The sequence below is a fragment of the Volvox carteri genome (assembly GCF_000143455.1).
Source record: "Volvox carteri f. nagariensis unplaced genomic scaffold VOLCAscaffold_27, whole genome shotgun sequence".
In the NCBI taxonomy this organism is placed as follows: domain Eukaryota; kingdom Viridiplantae; phylum Chlorophyta; class Chlorophyceae; order Chlamydomonadales; family Volvocaceae; genus Volvox; species Volvox carteri.
Window position 1 is genome coordinate 1,076,529 of NW_003307570.1, and position 26,188 is coordinate 1,102,716.

At 56.5% G+C, this 26,188-nt stretch overlaps 5 protein-coding genes across 5 annotated transcripts in view; 1 reads left to right on the forward strand and 4 right to left on the reverse strand.

Moving 5' to 3' along the window:
- Positions 1 to 695: 695 nt before the first annotated feature.
- VOLCADRAFT_105353 (uncharacterized protein) lies at positions 696 to 5,611 on the reverse strand. Its single transcript, XM_002952075.1, has 8 exons — positions 5,267 to 5,611; positions 5,113 to 5,163; positions 4,687 to 4,829; positions 4,058 to 4,288; positions 3,424 to 3,632; positions 2,376 to 3,130; positions 1,944 to 2,099; positions 696 to 1,687 (listed from the first exon to the last, which is right to left on the reverse strand). The coding sequence occupies exons 1-8, from the start codon at positions 5,534 to 5,536 to the stop codon at positions 1,520 to 1,522; spliced, it is 1,983 nt and encodes a 660-aa protein (XP_002952121.1). The 5' UTR covers positions 5,537 to 5,611; the 3' UTR covers positions 696 to 1,519.
- Positions 5,612 to 6,355: 744 nt separating this feature from the next.
- VOLCADRAFT_105354 (uncharacterized protein) lies at positions 6,356 to 10,778 on the reverse strand. Its single transcript, XM_002952076.1, has 9 exons — positions 10,620 to 10,778; positions 10,019 to 10,164; positions 9,152 to 9,264; positions 8,622 to 8,734; positions 8,294 to 8,343; positions 7,861 to 8,001; positions 7,651 to 7,739; positions 7,166 to 7,329; positions 6,356 to 6,877 (listed from the first exon to the last, which is right to left on the reverse strand). The coding sequence occupies exons 1-9, from the start codon at positions 10,689 to 10,691 to the stop codon at positions 6,740 to 6,742; spliced, it is 1,026 nt and encodes a 341-aa protein (XP_002952122.1). The 5' UTR covers positions 10,692 to 10,778; the 3' UTR covers positions 6,356 to 6,739.
- A 173-nt stretch (positions 10,779 to 10,951) lies between these two features.
- On the reverse strand, positions 10,952 to 12,818 carry VOLCADRAFT_105355 (uncharacterized protein). The gene is made up of 6 exons (XM_002952077.1): positions 12,523 to 12,818; positions 12,418 to 12,460; positions 12,011 to 12,060; positions 11,824 to 11,873; positions 11,453 to 11,558; positions 10,952 to 11,318 (listed from the first exon to the last, which is right to left on the reverse strand). Exons 1-6 carry the CDS (start codon positions 12,700 to 12,702, stop codon positions 11,316 to 11,318), a joined length of 432 nt encoding a protein of 143 aa, XP_002952123.1. The 5' UTR covers positions 12,703 to 12,818; the 3' UTR covers positions 10,952 to 11,315.
- A 235-nt stretch (positions 12,819 to 13,053) lies between these two features.
- On the forward strand, positions 13,054 to 21,825 carry VOLCADRAFT_105356 (uncharacterized protein; the record flags this gene model as incomplete). Its single annotated transcript, XM_002951997.1, has 12 exons — positions 13,054 to 13,330; positions 13,911 to 14,818; positions 15,278 to 15,417; positions 15,655 to 15,853; positions 16,163 to 16,290; positions 16,802 to 16,889; positions 17,386 to 17,740; positions 18,721 to 18,756; positions 19,310 to 19,369; positions 19,714 to 19,778; positions 19,857 to 21,233; positions 21,665 to 21,825. 12 exons carry the CDS (start codon positions 13,054 to 13,056, stop codon positions 21,719 to 21,721), a joined length of 3,690 nt encoding a protein of 1,229 aa, XP_002952043.1. The 3' UTR covers positions 21,722 to 21,825.
- A 2,342-nt stretch (positions 21,826 to 24,167) lies between these two features.
- VOLCADRAFT_92712 (uncharacterized protein) overlaps positions 24,168 to 26,188 on the reverse strand; it is a gene marked incomplete at both ends in the record, with an annotated part of 3,408 nt that continues 1,387 nt past the window's right edge. The window contains 3 exons of the mRNA XM_002952078.1: positions 24,168 to 24,584; positions 25,041 to 25,249; positions 25,786 to 25,948. Coding sequence (XP_002952124.1) covers positions 24,168 to 24,584; positions 25,041 to 25,249; positions 25,786 to 25,948 — 789 coding nt within the window. The remainder of the gene's footprint in view (positions 24,585 to 25,040; positions 25,250 to 25,785; positions 25,949 to 26,188) is intronic.

Genomic DNA, 26,188 nt, shown 5'->3' on the forward strand with positions numbered 1-26,188 from the left:
TATCAACCTGCACACCGGGGTCTCTGACGGGCTGAGGATCATCCACTACTACTAATTGGGAGCCAAAAGGTCCGGGGTGCTGGCCACTGGTCGACCTCCCGGTATAGCTGTTTGCCAACATAGCGGTCAAAGTGTTCCTGCTGGTGGATACAAGTGCACCCATCATCCCTATGGCAACGATTATCAGCTTTAGCTTTAGCAGATTCTGCCCCGCATACATGCGGCTATCCAACCACATGGATATCTTAATTGGGCTTTCAACAAACTCACAAAAGCCAACCCGCTTCCTGGGCTGTAGTGTACTGCACCTATATACAACCATCACCTACCACATCCCTCCCCACAAGGATTTGCCATCCCTGCTACTTAATACTTTGCCGCTAGAGAAGTCAGTGTTTGCAGGTTGTGCTCGCTCCAGGTCAAGCATCCATGTCATATCTTGCAGTGTGAGATCTTAGGTATGGATTGCCGTATGCTGAATGCTATCCGCGACCCACGGTTGCTCGTGGGCATGATTACGGTTGGAGGCTACTAGTTTACGTTTCTGGGTCCTGTCCTCAATCGCAGAGTTTCAGCTGCCACCAGTATCCAGCAGATCCAGTAGGTCAAACACGAAGCGCTAATATAGTGGCCTTTTTCGGTAATGGGTCAACGATTGAACTGAGGCGGCCCTCGACGTTTTGTCGAGGGTTTGTAAGTACCTTTAGTTTTCCCATTCGCGGACACGTCATGGATTCGTCGTGTACCATCTACACGCATTAACAGTTCGGTCGGGCATGCCCTCACTCGCTCGTTCCACCCGAAGGCAGATGTCATAGGAAGGCTCCAAAGCTCATACACGGTCTCCCCACTCCGTGATACCAGCTAGGATAAACATGAGACAACAGGCGCTAACCGGCCAAAGCGCGTGCCATTATAATGTATGAGAGCCGAAGCTCAAGTCCTGAAGGCCTTTAACTGGCAGCCTCACGGGATGCCACGACACTTAGTCATCGCTATTACGAATTGCCGGAGCCCCTCAAGCAACACTTGCTAGCCGGCGATCGCATCAACTGAGGCACACGAACTACACCATTTCCTCCAGCGTGCAGTTCATTTCGCCTTCATTTCGCGTTTGCCAGACAGTCATTTGCAGTAAGGTGTGACGAGACACTTATTTGCAACGGAACATGAGTGACAACTGCCACAGCTACACCCCAAGCATAAGCGCACATGACCGCCGCCCCTCTCTGTGCTTTCACGCTCCCTCACCTCGTCCTAGTTTCTCTCCCGCCGAAGCCACATACCCCTGAAAACGCACTATAATTGACCCTACGTGGTCGAATGCATGTCAGGATCGTATGGAGGCCGCCTCACCCTCCTGCACTGGTCCCTCCTGTACACCCTTCAGTCCAACAACTGCAACCCACCTATAGGCGCATGCGCAGTGAAATCGCTCGCTTGCGTGGATTGTCCAAAAAGCCCCCAACTACTAACCGAAAACTAATATGTCGCTTGCCATTGTGCCTTCTGCAAACCGTTAGAAAAATAAGGATGCGCTAGCACGCCGTGCCTGTTTGGGTAGGACCTTGACCGTCGGCTTGCTTGATGCCTGCTTGCAATGCCCCTGCTTGGCCGTCGAATTAGGTGCGCTTGCAAGTGCCACCTTGGGGGGACATGACTGGGCCGTCTTCTTCAGAATCCCACCCTGCAGTTGTGTAGCACCCCGGGACGAGGCAACCCGCATTATCATTCGTGGTTCAAGAGGCCAGACACAATTCTCGCAGTAATGAGCGGCCAAGCACAGAGTTAATACAGAGTAAATAATATTATACATCACAAATTGCCCTGTGGCACTGCGATTACTGAAGATTCGCGCGAACACTGCGCTGACACAGGAATATTTATCAAGGCATAACGAGAATCTGCAGCCAACCCGTCGCCACGAACGCAACATCGCTCACCTTGGCGCGTGCTGGGGGGGGCGTGCGGAGGTCTGGGTTCGGTATCGGGCCGCCGTGCTCGAAGTACAAGTTCCTCTTTAGGTTGATCACCACCCGACCCTTCTTCGCAGTGGTGACGGCTTGTGAGCGGCCTCCATGATTATCGTCTTCTTTCGGCTACAGCATGTGCCGATGGATACGCCAGGAAGAAAGCATATTAATACATGGGTGGGCAAAATGCGGCATCATCTGTCCTGTTCGACACAAGAAGGCCTTCGGCATGGCATGGAGCCATCTGAGCTCACACAGGCGTTCGCACGTTTGCGCCATCTTCACGACCTTCACTTATGCTGGAACGCCAAGCGAAACGATTGCTTCACAGCGCATGGGTGCATATGCCGCTAACGCAAACCTAGAAGGAGAGGCTGTTCACGCGTCGAAACGCACACGGACCTGGACGGGGGTCTTGGCTGTGGCCGCCGCCCCGTTGCCCTGCAGGTGCACCTTCTGGGCCGTAGCCGGACCTGCCTTGGCTGTGCTCCCGGGTGTGGGGCGTTTACCCAGCGCCGAAGGCTTTGCAGCCGAGGCAGATCCCGGCGTAGAAGCGTGCTGCGCCACAGCCCCATCATCCTTAAGCGGCTCCTGATGTGCTGGCCCCGGGGACTTCTTCTGCTTGGTGGGCTCGTGCGCCGCAGAGGCAGCCGCATCGAGGGAAGCGCTCAGCTTGGCAACGGAGGCGCGCAGAGCTGCCTTTTGACCCGATGTTGGCTCCTTGTGCGAGGCACCTGCACCGTGACCGTTGGCACCTGCCTTGGCAGACGCTGGCGCCGAGTTCACTGGGCTCGTCGCAGCCTCCAGAGCGCTGCCGCCATTCTGCGCCATCTCCACGGCACGCTGCTTCTTGCTCCCCAGCTTCTTCCGCTTCGCTGTCTCTGGCTTTTGATTCCCATTTCCCGCCGGAGAGCCTTCGTGCTGCCCAGGCTCGGGCGCTGTGGAGTCGGACGCCTTCGCCTTACGCTTCAGCTCCACTGCCGGGGCATCCTCCATTTGCACATGACTCAAATCGCCATTGGCGGCCGAAGGCTGCACAGCCGCAGCTATGGCTTCAGCCGCGGCTGCTGCTGCCACCGCCGCCCGCTTCGCTTTCAGCTGCTTCTTCGTGGCCTTCGGCGTTTCCTCATTCCGCGACGACGGACCAGCCTGAGCGCCTGCATCCATTGAGCCATGCCGGGCCCGATAAACAAACCTTGCTGGCAATTAATTGTCGCAATGCGTTCGCGGCTGCGATGGCCACCATCGCACAGGGAGACCGCCGGAATGCAACGGTTCCTTTGCCCACGTTCCGACGACGAAGCGCTCACCCATGCAAGCCCCCGAGTCGTACCCAAGCTGCCAAGCCAACATGAACCAGCGCAACCAGTGGCATGTAGAGCTTAAATGCAGCCTCCCAACGCAACACATGGGAAGGAGCCCGCGAGCTCCCGGAAGCGAGATGACCTACCTTCGTCTACACGCTGGCGTTTCCGCTGAAGCTTTTCCAGTGCGCCGGACAGGTCATACAGGACCTGCCGATTGCGCGCACGTGTGCCTGGTGAAGCTCCCCGCTCGAACAGCTGGGCAGCTAGTGCTGTCACATCGAGCTTCTGTAGGTAGTGCGAATCGTCCGTTGGGCTCGCGAGCTCCGAGAGTAGCGTATCGAAGAGGCCCTCCCTGGTAAATTGAGAGGCGTCCCCATTTGAGGAAATGCAAGGGACAGGATCAGGTGGGAGCGCATCGGCATGGCCTGGCAACTTGCGCAGCGAGTGCTCCATGAACCATAGGCATGCCGTCGCTGCATTTTTAGGCTGCCGTTGGGAGGGTTCGTTGATCGATGTGTTGTCTGCCCGTTGCAACCCTCGCGGAAATCCCTTGCCGCACCTACCTGCAAAAGCCATTCCCGCCACCTAGACCCGTGAACCACGTGCCACGATCAAAGACAGTCCTCCGTATTCCGGCCGTTATAACCATCTCCATCACACCAAATGCCATCGGCTACTACCAACTCCCAACGCAATATTGTCGATTAATACCTTTCCAAAATCAACCCAAGGCGGACACCAACAACACACGCTGATCACCGCCCCTTCTGCCCTCACCCGATACGCTGCAAGACCGCCTGCTCCCCGTTCTGCAATGCCGCCATAAAGGGCGACAGCAAGGACGAAAGTGCACTGGCCGGGATCGACTTGCCGTCCGCCACTCCTCGAAGCTCGTCCAGGAACACGTCACTGCAGTGGTACGCAACGCCCGCGGCCGGTAAGGTATCGCCCGGCAGCACAACATGGTGGTGCAGGTAGTCCGCGTAGCGCTGGACGAGGTCCGCGTGCCTGCGATCCCCCCAGGACAGTGTATTTAGCCTCAGCTGCCGCATCCGAATATGTATTGTCAAATCCGCCATCGAGGCGTGTGAAGGTTCCAGACGCACGCACGATTAAGTTATGGGTTATGATTCTCGGAGTACGAACCACGTGCCATATGGAGAAAGTGCAGGACAAGCACTAAGGTGGTCAGGAAAGATGTAAACGAGTAGTGCCCAAGAGGCCCTCGTAGCCCCCGGCTTTAATCCGTATGCCAGGATTGCAACAGCGTGTCTACAACCAGTTCTCTCTAACCTCAGTACGATTCGACTTCCGATGCCCCTAGCTCGACCGGCGCCCGCCGCCCCCTGATACACGACGACCATGCAGTGAATGTGGAAATTTTCCACTCTGTGGAATGCACGCACCATTTCGACGCCTTGAGACACCCAAGCATATGGTGGATGAATTTCCGGATCAGCATCAGGAACTTGTCCATGCGCAACCGATCAATACCAAACCATTCGCGCCGCATTGTGGCCATGAAAGCTGTAAAGTACAGGTATGCCGACTGTGCACGTCCATGCGATGCAAAGTGGCGGTGCAACAAGCAGGGAAGGGGCGGGGGAACCAGTACGAAGTTAATATTGTGCATGTCAATATGGCGACACGAATACCTCTGCCGCGCCTCCCGACCTTGAATGCTGGAAACTGTTCCAAACCCTCCTCCAGGAGCTGCAGTTCGTTGCAGAGTCGGTTAACGACCCCCCCTCTAAATTGGTAAATGTGAGCAGTTGCCAAAGCCTTACGTTCATAGCTGCGTTGATGGAAAGCCGTTCAACTGAAAGGCATACCTGCTCCGGAAGTTGAGTCAAGATGGCCGCCAGCCGCTCCGCTAGCTCAGCCTGCACACAGGCATAATAAGAATAACTGAATTGCTATATAAGAAAATATTCTGTGGGTTTCATGTGGCAAAAAGCCCCAACCACCTGCGGCGGCCGGTCTAACCTGGACTGGCGCTTTATCGGAGTGCCAGAAGCAGTAGAAAAGGCCTTTCCAAATCTTCGACATGTCAGACTCATGCAAGTCCGTTTTACGAAGCAACCAAAATTTCAAGGCGTGCAGTCCCTTCTCGCGCGTCTGATAATCGGTGCTTGCCAACGCTCTCGCAAATTTGGAGTGGCCCGGGTGCCCATCGCTAGGTAGGGACTCCAGCAAAGGTTTCTCCCGCTTCTGCTTTTTCGCCTTGGGCGGCTGGCCTAGTTGCGGTGAAGTCATAGCCCTTTGATTGCCTGCGACGACTTAAAGCCGCTGGCCAGACCAGCGTCAACGCAACTAGTGTGCTACAAGTTCCTTTGCAGGACTACAGTCGCCTAAACTGGTCAATAGACATTGTGCCGTCGTGCAAAAGGTTGGGCATTGTTCCCGTACCCCGTCGTACAACTGAGCGGGAACCGATTTACCGGTGCCATGCTGCCATCAGTTCTATTCTTTTACCTCATTCGTCAGCTCACCACTTTCCCTATTGTGGGATTCGTTGCGTTAGAAGCTGGACGTTACGCACATTGCAGTTTCGGAATTACCTGCGGAATTACCATCTGTAGCCTCGCATCCGACCTCTTGGAATTCCCGAATAATTTCAAACGCATCACGCGCATGACGCGCAACACGCTTAATTTTGACCCAATCCTTGCCATAGCGTAGCTGTTCGGCCCTCCGCCCCTACCTCGCATACGCGATAGAGCATGTCACTTGCAGCAACCGCTACCCCCAAAACCTGCTGTTGCTAAGCTAAGAGGACCGATTAATTGGCTCTGTTGTCAGTTAAATTTATAACATTTCTGCCCAGCTTTAACAGCCTAGTAGTGCACCTGAAACCACCCTTAAACTGTGTCTTTCAACCATACCGAGGGAATGGATGCCACCTAACGAAGGCCTACACCGCCTGCACCATACTCCTAGCAGGAACCCCAGGCCGCCGCTTCATGTAATCTTAATGAAACTACCACGCCTAGGGGCTGCACACTACCACAACAGCAAGTTGCTAGGGACCTAAATAGACTGCTACACCCAACAAACGGACACGTGAAATGCCATGAATGCAGCTATTACCACCAATGTATCAAACCCGTCCCGTCGACACAGCTAGATCATGAAACAGCAGCTCCAGGCCCTCCTGCAAGCCAGCCCGCGGACAGCGCGCAACAAACGCTTCCGAGGACCAGATGGTGCAACAGCGCGAACGGAACGCGATCGCGATGGCTAAGCGCTCCAAAACACTACGACGCGGTCATACACACAAACCGATTATTTTCGTGCACGTATGTACAACACCCCCCTCCGCCTGCTGTCCGAAACCACAAGTGAGAAGCTGCGCTCCTTCGCTTCCTCCTGCGGACTTCTTCCCCACTGCAGATAGATAATGCATCTCTTACAATTCCATTCTGGTCGAATCTGTTGGTTCAGATGGCCAAACAAAGGTCAGTCAAACGTCGCCTTGACGACTCCATTCTCCTCAACCTTTTCCGGCTTCTTGCGCGGCGCCTCCACGGGCCGCCAATGTCGTGCGAAGGTTTGGGAAATCAGCAGGGGAAACAGGATCGTTGCGTCGCCGCACACCTGGGAAACGGGCACACCAGGAGAGGCAACCATTCAGGCTTATGCCGGTAACCTCAATAATACCAAGCTGAAAAAACAGCAAGCCTTGAAGCAGCGCAGGTACTACTATTTTGCGAGTTGAGTGCTACTGTCAACGAAAGTTCGCATCTCGATGAACTATACACCCAACCCCAAGATTGGTACCCCACCAGACTGCACCGTGCTAATGGGGAAGATGGCAACGCATCCCCCAGTCAGTACGCACAAATCCGTATACGGGAAACAAGGCAGACTGGATTTGGTCCGCACCTTAACCGGCTTTGCGTCCATGCGAATTTTGCCCCACGACACCGCCTCGTCGGGCCGCGCGCCGCTATCGCTGCCATCAAACTCTTGCGCTGTGTTGATATAAACCGCAAAATCGGCACCGTTGCGCATCAGGTTCGCGTTGCAGACGTGATGCTTGGGCACGCCTGAAGGGACCGCAGATGGCAAACCACGCCTGACTTCAACGGGGGTTTAGGGTTCAGGGACCAAGGCGTCATATAGAGTCACCTCAAAATTTGAAGGTTGCTGCCGTGAGGCTCGAGATGGTCTGATGCAACCCAACCCCAAGATTTTCTGTCTCGCAATATTTCATAACCCGTACTGCCGCCTACCACCTAAGCAGCTAAAAACAGATTTACTTGCTTGCAATACCCTTCTTTACGGCACAGAAGGCAAGCCCTGTAATATCCGACGACGTAAAAGCAGAGGCAAAAGCATGCAATGCCCGGGGCGTCCGCCAAACGCACCTCCTCCGAGGATAATCATGCCGGTTTTCCGCGGTGATGCGCGCATGGCAAGGTCGTTGATGCGCCGAATGTCCTCCACCACGTCCACCCTGTTCGTTCGAATAAAAAACAGCGTGGGACAGGGATGTGTGGCGGCTCCTGTGCAGCCAAAAAGGTGCGACCCAGACCGGCCGAGGCAGCGCCCGCAGATTTTGCTCGTCTCGCGCCCACCTTAGCCCAGGGCTCTTGTAGGAGTGGAAGAAGAGCATGTCTCCGATTGAGCCGTCGGTGATGGCAGGACAGAAGACGGGGATGCTGTTTTTATGTGCCCAGTAGTAAATCGAGTCCGGGTGGTTGATCTCTTTTCCAAGCCTGTCACGGAAGCAGCGGACCGGCGGGTGCACATGGCGTGTTGAGTTCTTACTCTTCCGAGTCGCCGACACGGCGTCGGCATATGCCAATGGAAGACCATTCCGTCAAGCGCAGCATGCCCGAATAGCACAGCTTAACCTAAGAGCCTGGTCAACGATTAGAGTCGACGACAATTTGGCGGAGACATCAGGCTCCGTGCAAGGTTGATCCCACGTCTAGTTAATTTCGTTGAAGTCCCATGCAGAAAAACCATCATTGGATCAACCAAGGCAAATGACCAGAAGATGCCGACCTGTCGATGAGCTTGGACGGCGTCCAGTTCACCCCCTGCTCGTTTTGCTCCTGCGCACGCGGTAAGGCAAAGTTCGCACAGACTGCTAGAGCCCAAACGCCCAACTTAAAGAGCCTAGCAGCAAAGTCCTGTGCGCTTTCAGGTACGATTGCGAGTTTTTAATGGACTCAAAAACCGCAACCGTGTCCTTCCATCGTCACACTCTCTTCCGTCCATTGATGCTGCACCCGCACAGCAGACCAAACCACCGGTTGCATCGCCCGGCACAAACAGGTGTCACCGGGGCCTCGTGATAACGAGGACTACCCAATGTCTAGAGCCGCCACACCTTGAGCACGGCATCCAGAATGGGTATGATCCAGTCTTCAAATTTGCAGTAATTGGAGTTCGGGACCAGCATGTTGCCGATGCGGTTGAGACCCTTCATTCGCAGCTCAGCGCCTGCGAAACATGCAGGAACCCAGCAGTTGCCGTACTGGCTTCACGTCCCCAACGTCCTCAGGGGGACTCGTTCCTGGATGCGCACTCAGAATGGTATGATGATCCATGTGCCCCGTGCTCACTGCGCGGCATCCTCTCGTTGCAAGCCTTCTGGACTGCTAGGAAGATACATTTCTGTTGCTGATACTATTGATTCCCCTCCTAAAACGTGACACGAGCTGGCTGGGTTTCCCGTATTCCAAAGACTAGGACGGGCTCACCCTGTTGCACCCTGCCTGCGCTTGAGACTCTAGCAATTCGTGGCATGCCATGCGCCGACACCCGGGAGCCGACCTTGCGCGGCCATACCATACCAGCCCTCCCGCCATGCCACAGGACTGCCACATACTTTACTCCATGCTACGTATGGTCCCTTACCTTTAAGTTGAAAGTCCCCCAGGTATGTATGTCCCATGCACTTGATGAAATCCTCCTCGATGCCTCCTGCCGTCGTTACCAACACGTCTACCATGCGGTTCTGCACCAGGTATCTGCAGTCACGGCACGTTCAAAGGGCAGGCGCCACGCATGGACAGCTCGACGGATTGCGATAGACGTGTTATGGGAGCAAGACCGTCATGAAGCGAGGGCGCGAAAACGGCATTGGCTAGCGAGGCAGTCAATTAAACGTTGCATAAAGCAGAATCGTGGCTTGGTCTCTACGTGGAGCAAGGTCAGGTGGTTGCGAGTAGGAGGAGGATCTTCAGACGTGCCAAGGGATCAGCTGTTGCAGGGTGATAGACCGCGGGGCCATCGCTTACAAGACGCCGCAGATTGCAAAACCATGCGCATGCTTTGGCATTCGTTGACTAGTCACGATGCCACGGATGATGTGGGCATCGCAACTGGTATATGATGCGATCAGATCAGCCGAACCCACGGCCCCAGTGTAACAAGCATTTTTAGACATCCATGAGGGTTATGCATCAGCGAAAGTAATCCATTTGTTGGCCATCTGCTCATCAACTAGCTTAAACAAAGGCTGGACTGCCGTCTAATGGATGAGATGTTGCGAGGTTATAGACCGCCGAGCCATGTTGGGAGACAAGGCGGATTGCAAAATCAAGCGGATGCTATCGCATCGTTGACTAGTTACTACGCCACTGCTGCAGGCGTCGCAGCTGGTATTTGACGCTGTGTTGCACGGGGGGCGGGAGGACGGCTCCAATTTCGCATCAGCTTCCACCACGCATTCACAAGGACTCCCTGTTGCTGTCCTTTCTTGCCGCAATCCGCGTGGCTGACCTGATGTGCTCGCGAACTCCAGCAGAGGTCAGGTTCGAGGTGAAGCCCAGGAAAATGAGGCACCGGGTGGACGCGCGGAACTCCGGGTCTGTGTGATCTGGGTCGGTGGACGGACCCACTGGCTCATCACTTAGACGCCAGTTGATCTGCGGGAGAAGCCACAAAGTCGCGTGGAGTTCCTAAGCTGCCATGGGTGTGTTGTTTCCAGGTGCCGCAGTTCAGCAGCGGGGCGTTGAAGAGTAGGGTCTGCGTGACCCGAAGGCAACGTGAGACGCAGCAAACGCGCGAGGAAAACACTGGAAAGGAAAAGGGAGAATGCCGCCCGATGTACCCGCCCTCCTTAGTGGGCGGCTGCGCACGGCAATTTTACGCTAGCGCAGAACGTGTGCGGCTGCACTCCGAACGCACCCGCCCGTACAGCCAACGGTCGAGGCATCTTTGGGGCACAGTCATAACTGTTTTTGCATCCCAGCATACAAGGAAAGCCATGCCAAACGGCGGGCCAACCGAGAATTAAAGGATGCCAATCCAAGACACTGTTCAAATTACGTGCATGCAATTCCTATTCCGACATGGAACTCCTTGACGCAAAGAATCGCACCATGCGGTTGACCTCAAGGATAGCCTGCCCAAACGAGGTTGCCTGAAATCCCGTAGTTAGCATAGCCTCCATAATGCCATCGAGCTCCCGGCCATTCGTGAAGTCATAGCCTCTCACGATGGGTGTGTCGGGCAAAGTTTCCGTAGGCACCAGCACAGCCTGTCGCAGATGCCGAATTAGAGAAATCTATGTCCTGTCCGAGATCATGGTAGACGGCTCCATGCCCTTACACGCTTGGGGCCAAGAAACCGAAAGCCAGCCGCCAGGCAGCTGTCGCACCTCGGCTGCCGGTATGTCGGCGCAGCCCTGATGAGCCATACCCGCCCCTTCCTGACTTAATAAAATATTACAATAGGCTCAAAACCAGAGCACGTAAGACTATAAAATTACAAAATCAGGACGAAGGTCAACATCAGGATGATTTCGACCAGTGCTAGTTAGTTCGTGTGTCAGATGCTATTCATCCTCCTCTGAAGCGCAGCAATCCTCATGCACGCTCTTAAACAAAACTTGCTTCGGAGCGGTAGCTGTACAGCACACTTCGGTACGACCTTTATCACGACCGGTGAAGAACTCAGACGGCATTGCCGTTTATATAGCGGTGATGATACATGAAGAAAACCATCGCTTCAAAAATCTTGTTCTGCCGGGAAAAGATTTACTTCAAGTCGCCCTCGGGGTGTGCGCCTTCCGGGTTCACTGCAAGGCCGAGGTAGAAAGGCAAGCAAATAAAGCCATTTCACGCGTAGTGCATGTTGAAGTACAATAAAAGAACACAAGCCTGTTACACGAGCACAACCGGAAGGCCAAAGTATGAAGTGGGGTTGCCTCACGTTCTGAAGCTCTTCCTCAGCAAACTTCCGAGTCATGTCCAGGTATCTCTCGTGGTGCTCGCGCATGAACTGCTCAAACGACCAATCCTCGGCGAGAAGTAGTTGCCTGGGCAGCAGCAGCAGTGACAGAACGCAACGGATCAGGAGCTCACAACTCACGTCGGCTAACCCAGGCATCAAGGTGCTTGCTCCGCCATTCTTCATAGCTCCAAGCCTCTATGTTCAGAGCGTAACTGCACAAGTGCACCATAATATTGCTGAATGAGCTCAGCTTGGGCCTTGGGCGGTTGTGCATACACTGCCCGGACTGAGGCCGTCGTTGCCCGTACACCCGGTCTCCATGCATCCCTCCAAAGCTCCAATCAATTCACCTGTATTGGTCCTTCCAGACGTAGACGTCCGCCTTGATTTCAGACCCATCCTACAAGAAGGGAGACAGGAACAGAATTGAGGGCTAGTAGCTCGTGATGCCACGGGCTGGGGAGGCTGTTCGCTGAATGGTCATGTGTGAGAAATTCAGACTGGAAGACGCACAGTTTCACACAGGTAAAGGCATACCTCAAGGACTGGCATCACTGTCGCTCTGTAATACTCCTCACTCTCATAGACTGCACAGGAGGGCGCAGGTGAGCATTTGGCAGCGGTAGTGTGCTATGCACAAGTCACAAGCTTGGAGGCTTGTTGGGGATTGCAGATCAGGTTATATATTGGTAACAGAGCTACAACGTTTGACACATCAACCCTGTGCCGGGTTTGGTGGCCGTACCTAGTAATGCAACCATTGTATCCGGTCTCCTATTATGCCCAGAAAGTTGTATATCCTTGATAATGCCACAAATGTACTTAGCCACTGCTCCAACCCTGTTGTGAGCATTTATTGCTCCAGAGCATTGTCTTCATCGTCAAGCCTTGCAATCCTTGGGAACCCATCACCCAACGGAGAAAATCGTAGCCCTGCCACTCACCATCTAGGACTTCAAGCTCCTTGTCGGAGAGATCCAGAAGAACCTATGCATTTGGTGGGATGTATCAACCCAAGGCAGGCACGTGTGCCATGGAACGTCCCTTACCTTGCCTTCTACCTTTGACTCTGCCGTTGATGGCACAATTGCAGGAAATACTTGACCTTTCACTTTATAGCGAGTGTATCCCTTCAATGCGGCGGGTTTCGAGGTTGGGACGCGCTTGATGAGTACCTTGACGACCTCATCGGCCATAAGGGTCCCATAGACAAACGCGTTTCCGGGCATGATTATTGGCTACAGATGTATTTAGGATTGAAACAAGAAGACTAGGTCAGCTTCTCTGTCTAGCTGCGGTCAGGGTTTATCACAAGTATATGAATGCTTCAGAAACAAAACACGCTTCTAATATGTCTATTAAAATGTCTTACTGCGCAACCAACAGAACTGACCGAGTATAGCATCCCTTTATGACGGTCCGTCCAAGTACATAACCGCCAACGAACTTGAAAGACTTCGTGTCCCTGCTCCGTGGTGCTGACCCATCCAAGGCTGGGACTCCACAAACCAAGCCCAGATTACATTCCCCCGACGCAAACAACTAAAGGAGTGCCTTTTTAACTCGTGACGACACGAACCATGTGTAAGGCAAGATGCGGCATCTCGCTGCCGGCATTGTCGTGCCTCATCATATTCCTGACCACCTTTAGCCTGCTGATTCACGTCGATGCGCAAACTCAGTCCCCAACCGAGGCAGAGTTAGGTCTTCCTCCATGGCTTCGCGGGCTCGTCTCGCCATCCAAAGCCGCACCCTTTGTGTCCCCACTTTCCGAAACGCCTGACGACTCCTTAGCTGCACTGACAATGGCATTCCCGGCATGGTTGGCTCTGGAGGAGGATACCGTGACCGGGACTGGTAAGAGCCGCATGCCCAACCCAACCCCGACCCTGCAGCAGCAGCGGGTTGCAAACTGGCAAACGAACTGGCGGGTTCTTAAGACTGAAGCAAACGGGAACCTTGCCCCCCAAGATTTTCATATCCGTTTGAACTCTGCGAATGAGGCCTGCAAACGAGGCATTTGTGCTATGTGGCGCATGGTTCCCCGAGCTAACGTCCTAACAGGACAATTACGATTCTGAACATCCCCCGTACAGTTATGAGCTAATAGCACCTTTGAGCTAACAACACCATCCCCCATGGGACAGAGCCGTAGTAAGCCCTTGCGCAACGCTTCTACGGAAACACTGTGTCACGGCGCTGTGGTGCGGTGCGGTATTGCGCTGTGGTGTATATGGTGCAGGCACGGCCGGCGGCACATCCCGGACAGCCACTAGCGGCACCTGGCTGGGAGACCTCCTTTCTGAGTCACCCCCGCTGCTATCGGAGCCGGGGGAGCTGGAAAGCCTGGAAAACATCCGTTCAGCACAGCGGCTGGAGGACGCCGTCGCCGGCTTCCTACGCGGCTTATCAGCGACCCGTATGCGTGCACCCGCAGCCGCGGCAGCGGCGGGGAACAGCGGCGGCGGAGGCGGCGCAGCAGCCGCTGCCAGTCCTACAGAAGATGAAGAAGAAGGCAGCCGCCAGTCCACCGCCGCTGGTACTGCCGCCGACGCCGCTGCTGGAGTGACTCAATTACGTCAGTGGCTCGACACAGAGCTGGATAAGCTGGAGGCCTTTTTACAGGATTGGGGAACAAATGCCAGGCACACGGCAGCGGCAGGCGGCGGCAGCGGCAGAGGTAGAGCTGACGGAGGCGTTACCAGTAGTGCTTGGCGGCCCGAACAAGGTGGTGATAGGGGGCCGCAGGCCGGCGATTTGGCGGCAGCTCTGGGCCATCCTCTGGCGGACGGTCTGGCAGAATGGCTGCAACACGCCGCCAACCACCCGCTGACGCTGCGACGTGATGGCGATGGCGATGGGGAAAGGAGCAGCAGCAATCATGTAGGGCATCAAGCATCGCCGGCCGCGGCAGCGGCGGCGTCTCCGCCGCCACTGGCCGGCGCCAGCGACCCCGGCGGATGGCTGTCAGATGCAGAACCTGGCGCTGAGCTGGGTTCCTCCGCTGCTGCCTCCCCGGCTGTCACTTTCGAAGCTGGTGTGGACCAGGGGGCTCAGTTCCGGGAAGCTCCCCCAGGCGACGGCGGTAACGGTGGTGGCAGTGAAGCTGGTGGTGGCGCGGATAGGGAGGATGGGCGGGTAGCAGGTCGTCGACGGCTTCAGCAGAACGGTAATGGAGGTGGAGGCGGGAATGGCGGTGGCAATGGCGACGGCGGTGGGAATAACGGAGAAGGCAGAGGTGGAGGCGGAGGCGGAGGTGGCCGTGGACGGGGAGGCGCCTCTGCCACGTTGATGGGCTCCAACGGCATCCAGGGCTTCAACAGGGGGAATGTACGACCCGTGCGGGTAAGGCTGCGGAAGGGGGAAGGATTAACGACCACAGCCATTCGAAGGGCTCAGGACGAGTGTTTGTATGCTCAAGGGAAAATGCCCGTAACCCAAATCGGACCTGGATCCTGACCAGGCCCAGACCTGGATCCTAACGCGTCCGGATCCGAGTCAGATTCTAGCCCCAGGATCGACGCTGTATGGGTAGCGCGTTTCCCATCCTTTCACGTGCACATGTGCGCAAGATATCGCCCTCCTCCCAAACTCCCCGCCTTCAGCAGTTCTGCTAACTGTATTCCGTTACAGTTAGTTACCATTACCTGCCAGCTTTTTGTTGGGTTCTCATGGGTGGGAAGTTGGAGGCGATACAGCGATCTTCGCAAGCAACGCCGTTTCCCTTGATCGCCCGACCTCCATCCATCTCCTCTGTCCCATCCCCCGGGCCCCCGGTCGTCTCGCGGCACCCGACTCCGGTAGGATGCCCTGGCCGGAGCGCTGTTGAACAACCCCAGGCCGAGAACTCGGGCCACGGAGCGGCTGCTGCAGCTGTTCCACATCGTGCAGCGAGATATTCAGGAGGGCAACGTGCCTTTCACCGGGGGCAGAGTGCAGCGACGGTGGGTCCAACCTCCCGCCATTTGTGGTTCGGGAAACATGCTGACGTGTGCGGGGGAGGACTTGCGGGAGGAAGTCAAATCCGAGATCTTGGTTATTTGGAGCCAGCCATCCTCTTAGACGCACTAACCTCGTCACCCAAAGCAACTTCTTCCTTGCAACACCCTTGCAATGCCTTCCACACACACACCCTCCTGCCCCCCTTCTCCCCTCCTTCCTGCTCTCTCCCCTTGGTCCAGGTGTGAGAGCCAGCCCTACGTCTTCAAGCCCCGTGTCCCCAACGCTCTCCCGCAGCAGTACGTGGGCCCCTCCTTCTACATCACCCGCACCACGGGCAACTGCGTGCTGCGACCCGACATCAGCGCACTGGGTATCAATACATGGACGGTGCTGTACGAGAGGCTTGCGTGCCTGAGCCCCTCCCGGCAATATCTTCTGGTGGGCTACGGGCGTCTGGCAGTGGCTGGAAGATCCGGAGTGGCTGGAATATCCGGAGTGTATAAGACTGGTGGAATGGTTTTATAGGGGCGGAGCTGCGGGGCACTGGGCTGTTGGGCGATGTAGGGGTGCACAGCCCGGGCGACGGACGGCCCTACAGCGACCGACCCGCCCTCCAACCCGTTCCGGAGGGCGGACGTCGGCAGCCTGTTGTGCTAAATGCTGCTTGTATATGATTGTCTCTCCACCCGGCCCCCGGGGTCCCCACCTCCACTCCCACTCCCACTTCCCCGCCCACCCCCTGTTCAGCTCCCCGCAGTTTACAGTGGACCCGGGGACCAGCCGGAAAGCTTTCAGTGCCCCCAGTGTGTCCCCGTCCTGCGCCTGGGTCGCCAAGTGGATATCAGCTTCTCGCCCGGAGGTCAAGGAACCCTTAGGTGGGTTTGCTGGGCCGGGTGCGTGGAACCGCGGGGCGTGTTGCGAGTGTACGGCGGGTACGGGTGCACGGCAGCGGGATGTTTGTGGCCCGCCCTTAGACACGGCGTTTCAGGCTTGAGATAAACTGATCCGCAGTAGACGGGGAAAAGTGGGTAAAGAGATATGTAGAGGTGCGTGCGTGGGTGTTTGGGTGCGTCGTGGGGGCCGTGTTCTAGGGTTTGGAAGGTTGGTGGGGAAGAGACCCACACGGGGAATGGAGGGTGTTAGCGAACATCTAGGCAGCTAGCTCCGAAACCCGTACCACTATGTACAATGCACAGGTTATCTGGCTGATACAAGTCTTAATTGCCGTTATTGCCGTTATTTTCCCCCTTGGGTCGGTAGAGCTAGAGTTGGATTTCGATGGTATTGCATTTGGGTTGGAAAACTCTAAGACCTCTCAACCCGCGGTGGCCGCGTGGGGGAGCCGTGCAGGTTCCCTGACCGCCGCGCCTTCCTGACCGCCCTAAGGTCCAATACGAGCTTTATGAGGCTGAGTGGAGGAGCCGCCAGCAGGGCCAGGAAGTGGATGGTTAGGAACATGAAGACCTACCTCAAGGTACAGCCACATGGAAGGGGGGTTGGGGGGTAGTCGATGGCTCCAAGGGGGGGGGGACAACCGAAAATGGCAGCGGAGCACAGTGGAAATTCGGTTTGGAGGCTTTAGGAGTCAGGGTTTCACATTTTTTTGTTTTGAATTCTCTGAAGGGGTTTGAGCTTCGGAGGTTATGGGTCTGGCCAGCTGGAATGGGATGAGAGGGAGTTCTCAGTGGGCTTGCATTAGATCCTTTGGCTGGCCACAGGCTTGTGGAGATGTGCTGGTGTTCAGAGATCAAACCACCCTAAGAAGCGCTGGTAACGGACATCCCGCCCATCTCCGCCAGCCTTATTGAAGAGCATCTAAATATGTACAAGATCATGTCGCCGCTCTTTGGAGATAGACATGCTGCTGCTGACGACCGGGACGCAAATAAAACCCATAAACCCATAAACCGATAAACGTGCATATCGCGCCAAACGTGTGCCCTCCTACCCCCACCAACAACCCCGCCGAGGGCGTCCGCCAGGAAGTCCGGCAATCCGGGGCTATGGCACAGTTGGTACAGCAGGCGGATGTCGGGGCTTTCGCCAAGGCAGCGGCGCAGCTGCTTGCCGCCTCGGCAGATGCCGATGGCAGCGGCGGCCACGGCAGTGACAGCGGCGGCAGTTTTCGCCATTCCGATCTGACGGACAAGATGGTGACGGACATGCTACAGGGTGGGGTACGTAGTCATCGGCCGAGTGGTGGTGCACAGGGAGGCCTGGAGTTCATGGCGGCGGCGGCGACGCCGCTGGCGGCGCAGAGGCTGCCATCAAATGTGGATGGGGCAGCGGCGGAGGCCGTACGGCGCCATGCCGAAGTTCAGTTGCGTGAGCTGGAACGGCTGTTGCGTCTAGTGCCATAGCAGCCTATATGACCATGTGGGTATCATGACAGCAGACCACCTGATGCGCAATACTTTGTGGGAGGGTCCTAATGCTTCGGTTCGCATCTGCAGCAGCCGCAGCAGCCAACGTGATAATCGATGTCTCGACCAAATTTGCGATGTTGTGCGGCATCATGTTGTGCTGCCGTGTGCGCAAGCAGCGCAGCGAACGACCCGGGTTGGAGGCAAACGGGCGCTATGGCGGCGGCACAGGAGCATATGCACAAAGCACAACTGAGCACTTTGGGGCGCATAATGTTTAGTTGTTTGGCCATTAGTCTGTGTGAATACGATAGGTATACAGGCCCGACAGCTCCATGACCTTGGTCGGGCTCATCGGCCGCAGTTTCCAATTTTTCCTGAAGAGAACGAGTCTCGGTCCCGGATCCAGAGCTGGAACAGCAACGGAGCCAACGGTTGACCTAGTATTCAGCACTCTAGTGCTCCTAACTAAATATATCTTCATAACGCCGTCTACATTCATTGCAGCTGTAAATGTTATTTCCTGTTTGTACTACATGTTTACTGATCAGGACCACGACCGTTTGGTGCTAAGCGAGCTGCTCCCTTCGGAAGAAAGGCAAGAACAGAGAACGAATCCGAAATCCGTTCATGAATATTGCCATGATCAAAGCCATGCAACAGTTACTCGCTTCTACCTGAAAAGCTCTTTTGATAGAGCTTCCAAGAATACCAGTCGCACAGGGACTTCCTCCTCCTGCTCCTCCTCATTATCACCGTCCTCGAGATCTAGCGATGACGAGCAAATCGCGGCCAAAAGCAAGGGAGCACAGAAGCGCCGCACGGTTGCGACAGACAGCTGCGGAGACCTTGTGTTGCCGCGCCCGCGCCGGCGCCGGCGCCTGCCGCGGCGCTACATCAGCATCCGCCACACGACCCTCCCAACACCGCTTGCTGACGTAGGATTGCAGGTGGGCGGCCCTTATCCCTTCCCGGCAGGTGGGCAGGCAACCTGCTCGCTCACAAACTGCCACAGGTATACCCAAGCCTCAGTAACGCTACTTCGCTGGTTCGCAAGCTACAAGTTCGGCACAAGTGCTGGGGCCGTCCCTCGGATTCAATTTGGGGGGGGACGGGGGTTGAGGACGGTTAATTGCAGTTGGTGTGGCACCTACTGAGGACGTTGCCCTCCTCTCCCGCGCGATCATCAACCCTTACGAAACCTTTGATAACCAGACGCCCAGGTAGCGGCGCACGCTGTTGGTTACAAGCACAAACACCATTAGGTGACTCCCCATTGCCGTTACGTCTTATAGGCAAGAGGGAAGGCACTTAGACCATGATATGTGTTCATGTTTGTGTGTATATATGTATACCTCAGCTGGCAAGCCAGGCACGGATATTGCGCCCGGATAGCCTCTAAACATTTACCGCCGTGGCTTAGCCTCTCGCAGCCAGTCGCGTGACGGTGGAGGGTTCTCGGAGCTGGGGCTGCCGGGCGGCCGTGCCACGGGCAGGCAGCTCCACTCCACTCCATTTCCCCCCCCCCCAGTCCCTGGCGTAGTCGCCGTGCCACGGCCACGCCCGCGCCACGTCATGCAGTACACGGCATGTCAGTCTGTCGCCTCAAGGGGTCTCCGCGACCCAGATGCCAGTACCGCCCACCAATATCAGTACCCGGCAACGCACACGCCACCACCACAACAGCGTCGTCAATTTAAATGCATAATGTTTGCGTATAACACCAACATCAACAACATGAACCGCGGTTGTATATAACACCAACATCAACACACATACACACATACGTGTGCTATCATCGGCATTTCCCTCATTGCGGCATCGCGGCTCAGATCATCAACAACTTCACGTGCCGTACATTCAACAACACCCGCCTGTGGCTCCACACCCACACGTGATGATGTCTATGAACCCCCCCACATCCCCAACCAGAAGCCGCGGGAGGCCTCACGTTGCCATATGTGTGGATTTGCGGGCTGCATGTGCTGCTGTGGTGGCAGGTGTGGAGGGGGGCTTGCCTGCTGTGCGACTGGTTGCTGGCTCAACCGTCAACTAACAACCACCCATGCAATCGTCAGAACTCCCTGGGTTCCCCGGGCGCGCTGGTTCTGGAGCTGGGCGGCGGCGTGGGGCTGGTCGGCGTTGCCGCGGCCGCGGTCTGTCGCCATGCCGTCATCACTGACGTACATCAGGGTGCGCTGACGCTGGCGGCGGCGAACGTGAACGACAATGCGGAGCTCATTCGGGAGCTACGGCGGCGGCGGCGGCAGCAGCAGAATGGCCGCCGCCGCCGGCGATGGCGGCGTAGACCCCACGGCGATGAGGACAGCATCGTAGATGGCAGCTCTGTGGACAATGTTGATAAGGCCGATGATGGGCGAGAGAACGAAAAGGGGAGGGGACGACAAGGCAGCGGCGGTGGCGGCGGCGGCGGTGGAAGCGGCGCCGAGGGCCCTGTGTTGGTAGACCTGTGCCAAATGGATTGGTTTGATTTTCTTGCGTACGGTAGCGGCGGTGTTTCCGTCGAGGCAATTGTGCGGGCGCTGCGGGCGGACGCAGCGGACTCTCCAACAATGGAAACGACGGCGGCGGCAACGGCGGTGGCGGCGGCGGCAGCGGCCAATGAGGATCACCAGAAGAACGGAGTTGGTTGGGAATCGGCATTGGGGGCGGCCGGGGTCCTGGGGGATGAGCTGGGGGTTCGGGTGGCGTGCGGTGGCGGTGTGTCGAAGGTGCTAGACGCGGTGGCGACAGCGGAGTCGCTCTGCGTAGTCGCCGCCGATACATTGTACGATACCGTGCTGACGGAAGCATTCGTGAAGTGCGCCGCGGCGCTGATGTCGTACCACAGGTCTGTACGCTTACGGCCCCCCGTTGGGTTGTCGCAAGGGCCGGATCAGCGCTTCAGCAACAGCGCATCAAGACGGCGGAAGGTTGATGGTTCAGCCGACGGCTGCGGCAACATTGGCGGAATCGGCGACGCCGGTGGCGGCATCACGGAGCGAAACCCCCGGTTGATTGTCAGTTTGGAAAAGCGCATAAACTTTGTCGTAAAGGACCTGGCAGCAGCGGCGCCGGCGTTCGATGACTTCATGTCGTACGTGGTTTCGGATCCGATAGAAATAGAATCTGTGGCGGGCAATCCTCCAACCGGAGATGATGCGCACGCCGGGCACGATGAAACCGACGGCGGCACGGGCGGCGGCGGCACTGGTGCTGGCAGCGGCGCCGGCGGCTGCCGTGTTGGTACGGAGGATGGTGACAACCGGCGTTATGATGCTGGCGGCAGCGGTGTCACTGACGGCGGCGGCGGCGGTGACGCATGTGCTCGTAGAGTCATGAACGCAGTCGAAGGATCCTTGGGCTTCATGTCGGCGGAGAGGCCATCACAGCATGGAGAGGTGCGGGTGCCGCTGTTCCGAGGCCGACGTCTGGACGTGTCGTCTGTGCCGCAGGTAGGTAGGTAGGTAGGTAGGTGTTTTTGGAAGAGGTGCGCGGGCGGCGGGCAGGAAGCCATGCTACTATGGCGCTGCCCTTCGTCCTAGGAGTCCGCTTGTTGTGGCCAGGCCTTGGCCACATTGCTGCCACTTCCCACTACGTCCCTTCTTATCGAGATCGCCCACCCCCCACCCGTCCACACATCACCCATTCTCCCCATCATCCACTTAGGCTGTCACCAGGCTGTCACGACTCTGTCAAATTTGAAGCATCCAGTGCTGAACTTCTAAAAGCCGCTTTCGTGAGTTTCGTGTTCCAGGCATCACATGATGGCACACCGCCAACACTTGCCGAGGGTGGTGGCCACTCCCTAGCGATGCTGGCTCACCGGTCAACCCAACCCGCCCATGCCCTCTGCGCTCGTACTGTATATGCTGATGTACTACAGGTGCTGCAGTACGATCGATGCGAACAGCTGGAGCTGTGGGAGCTGACGCTGCTGTGAAGAGTTGGAGGGAGTCGAGGGGATAAAGGGGAGAGTGACTGAAGCAAAAATCCACCATGAGGTGTCGTTCGAAGCAACGCTCAGTCATTAAGTTGACCAATGCGATCGATTGAACTGTCCGGCGATAAGGAAATTGCGCAGCTTGTCTATCAAGGCTTATGCACCTCTAGGGTTTTGCCCATGCGATCATGATCACACAGATTATTGATTGAAGAAACATAATGCGTTTCGCATATTCAGAGGTACGAATTTAGACAGTGGCACGCTCAGGCGCAACTGCCGGCTCAGCGAGATCTATGTAGATCTCCGTCCGCACTAACCCCTGTGCGACTACAGTAACCACCAACGGTGAAAAATCCAAGAAAAGCCACTGACCAAAACGTGTCAATCGAATAACGACAGGAATTCCGTAAAGAGCCATATTTTATCGCAAAAGCAATGGCCACCACTAGCGGCAGAGCTTCACGCCAACATCATGTAATGCGAGACGTGAACTCTCGTACAACAACCAGAAAAGTATGCATCGAGCAACAACTAACTGTAACTGATCACTACAACGAATCATATCCTGATAATTCTCCTTGCAGTGCAGAATCATATCTGGGTACACTGCAGAAGTCTTCCACAGAGGGGATGGTCACGATGCCAGCTTGCTGTATCTGTTCACCGCAGAAGCAAACACCAGAGTGCCAAAGCCATCCCAAAGCTGAAGAAATAAGGGAACCCCTGCTTGCGAAATGTGCGCCTGAAGGAGCAGGACACGCGAAATGTGCTGCTGCAGCGGCAGGCGGCCCGCAGCAGGCGTGACATACACGCGTATCTAGGTGGAATTCTACCGTACTTCCAATATGCGTTTGAATCTTTCCTGTATATCCAACAAAAGTTATGATTGACCTGGTCAGCTCGTCACCAAAAGTGTGTCGGAACTAAGCTTGCGCCGACAGACGCAATTGTGCAGCGTCTCATCGGCCATAAGCAAAAATGCGATTACGGAAATGGATTGCGCCGATTAGTCACTGTCCAGCTCACCATTCAGGTCGCGCTGGCATGAATAAGCCGGTACCTTTGCACGCTTTGCATGCAACCATGTAACTACCGCGTCCACCGCAAGGACCGCAGCCTGATCCTCCGCACCTGTAACACATTCCATGATCGAAATGCCCCATACCGTCACATTCCGTGCAGTGTTCACCCCAAGGAACGAAATTGCGGCCCAGACGGCTCAACAGCTTGAATTGGTCCTTCTCTCCAGGCATGGCCCTCGTCAATTGATGACGCTTTTATATCTTAAACCTGCAGGATTGAATTATCTGCAAAATTTATGGCGCAATTGTCACCAAATTTGTTCATGTCGAGCGGCAAGACTGTCGGCGAAATGCTTCGAGTACTCACCTTCCGATAAATCAGAGGGTCAATTATACAGAATTCAAGATGATACAAACTCTAATTCATGTCTAACTTTCATTTCACGACACCGGAGAGGGCAAACGTGCTTTCGGAAAACCGCCAAAGTACGGCGGCTGTTGCTTCCTCGTGAGAGTCACTGCTCATAGCCGTACATCGGCTTATTTTGCTAGGCTTGAATGCAAAGCCAGATGAGCCTAACATAGAGTGGCATCGAGAGGAAATGAAGGCTTCAACCGGAAACCGGCTTTCCTTGAAAGGGTTGAATTCTACTCTCTGCATCTCAGGACAGCAGGACGACTTCATAGGAAACTAGTAACTGCCTGCTTAGAGAATAACAGTTTGACTAACTGTTACCGGACTGGTAGTGCCTCTTCGGACATCATGGTATTCCTGTACCTTCGCATAAAATCCAGGCGACTCTTCTGCCCAGGCAAAATCTCTGCAACTTTGCTGCAAGCGTGCTAAGGTGCAGCCAGAATCCCTCCACCAGTGCACCTTCCCACCAACGCCAGTTTCATTGTGCAAACCTGACGTGACCCACATGGCTAACGAGGCAACGCACATCTGTCGTACATGCGATTGACTCTAAACATGGATTTCTCACATCCATACACAAGAACCGCCAGTACCGCCATCGTTACCGCCACCGCTACGGAAGCCGTCATTGTGGCTTGCCTTTTTCATGTACCTCACACAGCAGTACGACATTACCGGCGCACACGCCCTACACTCTCTCCCTCTCTCCCGACTGCCAGCCTCATCCAGCCCCCAACTGGCAATAGCAGTGACGTGGGGGATATGTCGACTCGAGGGTCGAAGAAACCACGGAATCCGACATGGATTCCCTTCTCCCGCCTTTTAGCTCCATACCCCCAACTGCAGAACCCAACAGCCAACACGCATCTCTGATCAGTAACGCTTGGCTCCAAAACCAAGGGCCGGCTTCAGAAGAGACCCCTTCAACAAACCCGCCAACCACCTAGGCGTCCTCTTCTTTCTCTCTCCCAATTCCGGTCCGTCTCAAGCCGCTCTCAGGCTCTCAGCACAGCCGATGAAGCAGCTCCCTCCCCTCCCGCACTCGCACGATATTCTCCGCCAATATTCCCGCAAACCTGTCGTACACCTCAGCGGAGATACTGCCCAGATGCGGCAGCGCCAGCACACGCGGGTGGCCGTACAACGGATCACCCCGTGGCGCGGGCTCCACCCAGTGGGTGTCCAGCCCCACACCCGCCAACCGGCCCCCGTGCAGCGCCGCCCACAGCGCGTCGCGCTGAACTACGGAGCCCCGCGCCGCGTTGATGAGGATGGCGTCAGGGCGCATGAGGGCCAGTTCTGTGGGCCCTATGAGGCCCCGTGTGGCGGGTGTGAGGGGGCAGTGCAGTGAGACGATGTGGGAGGAGGAGAGGAGGTGCTCCAGGTCGCGCCGGGGGGAGCGGGAGGTGACACCGAGAACCTGGAGGGGGGGGGACGGGGTGAAGCGGAGGACGGGGGCTAAGACGAACCACAGACCAGTACGGGGGAGGAAGGGGGGACGAGAGGGGGTGGGGGAAGGGCGGGAGGATTAAGGACATGGAGGGTTTGTAAGGTAAGGGAATATGGAGTGCGGGTATGTGCAGTGGAGGACGTGAAGGGCACCTAGAAGGAGGAAGGGTGTGGGGTAGGAGGGATGATGGATGGGATTGGGCAGGAATAATTAACGAAATGAAACCTCTCACATTCCCAGTTTTCCGGGGCACAGGAGACGTCATTTTCCTCCTCCACACGCACCCCTTCACGTCGTTACACACCAACATCACCTACCGCGATCCGGCGGGTCCGAAACCGTACCGGCAGATTTTCCTTCCTACCTCACCCCCCCTTCCCCCAACCCGCACCCCCCACCCTGTTGTGGCCCAACCGACAGCCCCACCTGCATGCCCAGTCCCTGCGCCGCCGCAGCCAGGCACTTGCCGACCTTGCCCATTCCCACAATACCCAGTGTTTTGCCGTACAGCTCCCTGCCCACGGGGCCCCCGATGGGCTCCCGCCGCTCAAACACCTGCCTGGCCTCGTCCACCTTGCGACTCAGCATCAGGATCATCATCAAGCTCACCTCCGCAACACTGCGGGAGTTGTATCCTTGCACAGGGGTAGGGGGGGTAGGGGGGTAGGGTGTACGGTGTACGACAGACAGTATTTGGTGTTAGTGGCGCGCCCGGCCATGTGTGCAATGCCCACAATGCTTTGTTTCCCTCTTACCCCCTCCCTCCCCCCCAGTAAGGAGGAGCTCTCCGCCCCTGGAAGGGCTCATATCTCCTAGTCGGGCATCTTTCTCCCCAACCAACCAAACACTATCACTCCGGGAAACCCGCCGCAATATCCTCCCCGTTCTCCTCCCCGTTCTCCTCTCCCTTTCCTTCCCCTCTCCTCCCGGCTCTCAAGCTTCTTCATTCTCTCCCTTCCCTTCCCTCTCCTTTCCAGTCCCCCTCACAGCACTTGCCCCCCTACCCTACCCTACCCTACCCTACCCTACCCTCGTACCTCCAACCCAGTCCCCGCCTCCTCCCACCCTTCGCTTCCTGCACACTACTCCCCACCCCACCCCACCCATACACATCACCCCCCTCCTTGGCCCCCCCATCCCCCGACCCTCACCGCACCCCCCACACACACACCTGGCGCAATGGTGACCGGCACGCCCCTCGCCTGTGCCGCCTCCACATCGATGTTGTTGTACCCGGCAGCGGGTTGCGCCACCAGGCGAAGGTCCTCGGCCGCCTGGATGTCGCGGGCGGTCACCAGGCCGGTGGTGGGGATCAGCACACGGGCCTTACGGACCTGGCTGGGTGGGGGGTGTAGCCGTAGCCGGAGGCGGGGAGGGAGGCGGGGAGGGAGGCGGGGACGGAGGCGGGGAGGAGGCGGGGAGGGAGGCGGGAGGGAGGCGGGGAGGGAGGCGGGGAAAGGGGAGCGGATGGACGGGTGTGGGTGTGGAGGTGGGTGAGAGGAGTGGGGGGAGAGGGATGGGTACGTGGCCAGAGCGGCGACGGAAAAACTCGTGGCGAAGGGGTGTGTGTGTGA